At 41.3% G+C, this 4,802-nt stretch overlaps 1 protein-coding gene across 2 annotated transcripts in view; it reads left to right on the top strand.

Moving 5' to 3' along the window:
* The window catches only part of LOC109844536 (homeobox-leucine zipper protein ATHB-15-like), a 19,292-nt gene continuing 14,838 nt past the window's right edge, over positions 349 to 4,802 (top strand). Inside the window, exons 1-13 of one of the 2 annotated variants that reach the window (XM_020413608.1) lie at positions 349 to 589; positions 804 to 871; positions 1,024 to 1,357; positions 1,459 to 1,625; positions 1,884 to 1,984; positions 2,077 to 2,167; positions 2,266 to 2,361; positions 2,443 to 2,556; positions 2,630 to 2,713; positions 2,850 to 3,005; positions 3,115 to 3,189; positions 3,396 to 3,502; positions 3,591 to 3,783. In XM_020413608.1, the coding sequence (XP_020269197.1) occupies positions 1,153 to 1,357; positions 1,459 to 1,625; positions 1,884 to 1,984; positions 2,077 to 2,167; positions 2,266 to 2,361; positions 2,443 to 2,556; positions 2,630 to 2,713; positions 2,850 to 3,005; positions 3,115 to 3,189; positions 3,396 to 3,502; positions 3,591 to 3,783 (1,389 nt within the window). In that variant the 5' untranslated portion in view covers positions 349 to 589; positions 804 to 871; positions 1,024 to 1,152. Of the gene's footprint in view, positions 590 to 803; positions 872 to 1,023; positions 1,364 to 1,458; positions 1,626 to 1,883; positions 1,985 to 2,076; positions 2,168 to 2,265; positions 2,362 to 2,442; positions 2,557 to 2,629; positions 2,714 to 2,849; positions 3,006 to 3,114; positions 3,190 to 3,395; positions 3,503 to 3,590; positions 3,784 to 4,802 lie in introns of both variants that reach the window. The other variant, XM_020413607.1, reaches the window with a different exon arrangement.

Below are 4,802 nucleotides of genomic sequence, written 5' to 3' on the forward strand. Positions count from 1 at the left end.
ACTCTAAGGCACATCACCAACCACACTCCCTCTCTCTCTACAGTGCAGGGGGCCCCACATATGATTTTTTCTCTACAGTACAGGGGTCCTCACATGTGATTTTTTTTTAAAAAAATTACATGTGAGGCCCCCTACACTGTAGAAAGAGAGAGTGTGTAGTTGGTGGAGTAGCGCCTATTTTAATTTTAGGGCTTTCTCTGCGATCAAAAATCCAAGAGAATGTAGAGAATCCAGACCCACACCCTGCGAGCCGTCAAAGCGACGCCCCGTCCACTTCACCAACCTGTCCTTAGCATCCCCCGTTTAAAAACCCCGCGAGCCGTTAGGTACAGACTAGGGAAGCCTTTATGCGATACCGAATCCGAGCCCTTGTCGCCTAGCTCCGTAATTCTTGATCTCCCCGAGGGTATTTTCGTCACATCATCCTTCGTATAAAACTGCCGACGCGCAGCGTCCCCCTCGCCACTCAACCTCTGACTGAGGTACGAAAGCAACGGATCGGAGAGGGGGGAGAGAGATCGCCATTGCCGAGTCCTGATCTCTCGTTCGAGCTCGAAACCCCAGGGAGCAGATCGTACGGACCCTGCCGGTACGAAAAGCGCGATTATTTTCGATTTCCTTTTATTATTATTATTATATTATATTATTCTGTTGAGCGTCTCGGCGCCGATCTTAGGGTTTATTTTGTGTCCGAGCGCGCTTTAATCGAGCTCCAGATGCCGAGAATTCGCTCTCAGCGAAATCGGATCTGGATCCGGTTCTCGAATCTCGAGAAGTAATCGAAAGGAATGTTTTGAGCGCAGGGTTTGAAGTACGTTGATAAAGAAAAAGAAAAGAAAAAGCGAGGTGGATTCTTCGACAGGGGCATCTGGTAAAGTTTTCTTATTTATTTATTTAAACTGTTTTTTTATTTGTGTAGTCGATTACCGTCTCTCATTTCGAAGAGCTGGTCTTTTTTGTGCTTGCTGCTGTTGTCTGATTGTTCTGAGCTACGGGGCGCTGAAATCTCGGATTTTGTTTCAGCTGACGCTCATAATTTAACGAACGCTGAAGGGGGGGATTATAGCCCACTTTTACGGTGAAAGAGGGATCTTTTTTTTTCGTTGTTGCTGTTGTGGGTAATGGTAAGAAGGAAGAGAAACTAGCGGAGAGATGATGACTGTTGCTTCTTGTAAAGAGGGAAAGGGAGGGATTGATCCTGGGAAGTACGTTAGATATACTCCGGAGCAGGTCGAAGCCCTCGAGAGATTGTATCATGAGTGCCCGAAACCGAGCTCTCTCCGTAGGCAGCAGTTGATTAGAGAGTGCCCCATCCTCTCTAACATTGAGCCTAAGCAGATTAAAGTTTGGTTTCAGAAGCAGAAAGGTTTTTTTTTTTTTTTTTTTTTTTTTGCTGAAATGGTTATTGGGTTATTTGTTTTATTGTTGCGGTATTTGTGTATAATTGCCCTTTTTGTGATTTCAGATGCAGGGAGAAGCAGCGGAAGGAGTCCTCGAGGCTTCAGGCTGTGAATCGCAAGCTGACAGCCATGAATAAGCTGTTGATGGAAGAGAATGATCGATTGCAGAAGCAGGTGTCACAGTTGGTGTATGACAATGGCTACTTTCGACAGCAGACGCAGACTGTAAGAGAAATTTCTCTGTTTCTTCATATTCTTTTAGGTGCTGGGGGTCGATGTGTATGTTGGGTTGCAAAGACCTCAAAAGGATTAAGCTTGTTTTGAGTCATGAACCCAAACATATTCAACCATATATCCATGTAACTGTTTTTTATGTGAAATTAAATCCGATATTATGCCTTTTGCTAACCTAACCTGCAAATTTGAACTGAATGGATGTGGGACACTTCGAAAAGTTTACGACTCTTTTGTTCGTTTGCTTAGGCTGCGTTAGCAACCACAGACACGAGCTGTGAGTCAGTTGTGACGAGTGGTCAGCGCCATTTGACACCTCAGCATCCTCCAAGGGATGCTAGTCCTGCTGGGTAGGCTAAAGTGCTTTCTGATGATTTTGTTTGTTATCTTTTCTTTCGGGCATGGTTAAATGTCTACTGGTGTCTGATTGTGTTTGCCATAGACTTATGTCCATAGCAGAGGAAACATTAGCAGAGTTTCTTTCAAAGGCAACTGGAACTGCTGTTGAGTGGGTTCAAATGCCTGGGATGAAGGTTTCCCTACCTCTTATGCCTCACTATTTCTGCTGTTTGATTTGGACTTGAAGAATTTGTTCAAGAAAATCATTGTTGATTATTTGAATCTTATGCAGCCTGGTCCGGATTCCTTTGGAATCGTTGCTATCTCACATGGTTGCACTGGTGTGGCAGCACGAGCTTGCGGTCTAGTAGGCCTAGAACCTACAAGGGTAAGCTTCTGAATTAGGTGATTTTTTATCAGATTCCAAATGTTTTTATGGTACTTGACGGTTGAGCTAAGTATGTTGTAGGTCGCCGAGATCTTGAAAGATCGGTCATCATGGTTCCGTGATTGTCGGTCGGCGGATGTCATAAATGTGTTGCCAACTGCAAATAGTGGAACCATTGAGTTGCTCTACATGCAGGTAAGTACATCTTAAAGTGTGTCTGACATATTTATCTTGGTACAAGATCTGAGGTCACCTTGGTTGCTTATAGCTCTATGCTCCTACAACTCTGGCACCTGCTCGTGATTTCTGGTTGATTCGGTATACATCAGTTTTGGAAGATGGAAGTCTCGTGGTATGTTATGAGCACTAGCAAAAATTTTGCGTCATGTGTTGCCTGTTACATGTCAAAAATTTGGTTGGTCCGTCTTATCTATTCTAGGTGTTGTGCTAACTGCTTACTACTTTGACATATGTGGTGAGATATTTAGGTATGTGAAAGATCACTCAACAGTACACAAGGTGGGCCAAGCATGCCTCTGGTGCAGCCTTTTGTCAGGGCAGAAATGCTCCCTAGTGGGTATCTGATAAGACCCTGTGAAGGGGGTGGGTCTATGATTCACATTGTTGATCATGTGGACTTGGAGGTATGTACATAGCTTCTTCATTGTATTCTAACTTGTTGACATTCATTTTTGTTTACATGCAATTCATGGCATATTTAATGAGTACTAAACTATTGTTGGTCTGAACTAGCCATGGAGTGTACCCGAAGTTTTGCGGCCACTATATGAGTCATCTACTGTGCTTGCTCAGAAGACAACAATTGCTGTGAGTAGATGTCTTTCCTTTACAACTTTAGAGCTTCATGAGTTTGAAGCAAATACCTGGTCGTGTTTTCTGCATGGTTCTTTATTATTTTAATACAAAAGCCCTAAAACACTACAGTTGTTGCTGCACAAACTGAATGGTGGGACTCACGGTTTGATAATGCTATAGGATCCCCCTGCTCACACTAGTTGTGTTTGTTAATGCAGGCATTACGACATCTGAGGCAAATTGCACATGATATTTCTCATTCTAGTATCACTGGATGGGGAAGGCAACCTGCAGCTCTAAGAACACTTAGCCAGAGATTGTGCAGGTTGGGATATTGAGTTCTCTCATTTTCTTTCTCGGATTTGTTTCTCTACCAATTTTTATCCAGTATCCTAATCTGTGTAAGCTCTCAGAGGTTTCAATGAAGCTCTAAATGGCTTTTCTGATGATGGATGGTCCATAATCAATACTGATGGTGTAGATGATGTTGCTATCCTTGTTAATTCTTCGCCTAGTAAGATGATGAGCTTGAATCTTGGCTTTGTGAATGGCTTTCCATCTGTCACCAACTCAGTGCTTTGTGCCAAGGCATCCATGCTTTTGCAGGTGGGCATATAAAACTACTGTGTGCCTTACTTTGTCATGTTTATTACTGCTAGGAACTGCTAGAGAACGTGATGCCTATTTCACATGCTTATTGCTGTGGAGTATCAAATTATTAACCCTCAACCCTGATTGCAACTTCGAAGTTTTAGTCTAGTGGAAGGGATTTAAGAACAATAATGAAATCTAGTTTTTGAACTGTAGAAAATTCGTACATGTTATCTGTTGCATTGAGTTCACAATACAAAGGAACCTGTAACGAGTGTTGGAAGATTTAGTACAACTTGCGCAAGTAAACAACTACAGAGGAAATTTATGCATTTTTTCTCAAGCATTCCACTTGTTGATCTTGAGTACAATTTGACAACTAAAGAGGCATTTATACATTTATTTTCTCGAGTCTTTCAAGCGTTGATAATGTACTTCATTTAGGTGGCATCGGTTGTAAAGACATAGACAAGCTTATCTAGTCCTTAAAATGGGTACAAAATTTGCTTTATACGGTCTTTTAGGTCTAGAAAATGAATATTTGCTGGCAATGAATGACAGGAGATATTGAAATCATATAGTTGCATGGGAAATTAGAATTATTTGTATCTACGAAATATTTTTTAATCATTTAGTTTTAATAAGGGTTTATTTTAGAAACCCACCTTAACTATTATGAAAAAATCAACCCATTTCAGATATAAAAAATAAACCCCCAGCTGGTAAAAAAAGACCCCGAGCAATTTACCATGCTCTCTCTTTCTGTCATCATGCAAAAGGTCAAGATAATCTTTTACTATTGAGGGGTATTTTGGTCTTTTCATAGTCACCTACTTGTCACATGACATGTTAGATCTAACGTTGTTAGCTTTCAGGGAATTAAGTGAGATAAGTTCATGGATTTTCTCGAATTTTCAAAGTTGAGGGGGTTATGAACAATATGTTCAAACTAATGGTGGTTTTCTCAAATTAAAGTAGTTTAGGAGACTTTTCTAAGATACCCCCATAGTAACCTCTTATATACAAACCTTATA

The sequence above is a fragment of the Asparagus officinalis genome, chromosome 6 (genome assembly GCF_001876935.1).
Source record: "Asparagus officinalis chromosome 6, Aspof.V1, whole genome shotgun sequence".
NCBI lineage: Eukaryota > Viridiplantae > Streptophyta > Magnoliopsida > Asparagales > Asparagaceae > Asparagus > Asparagus officinalis.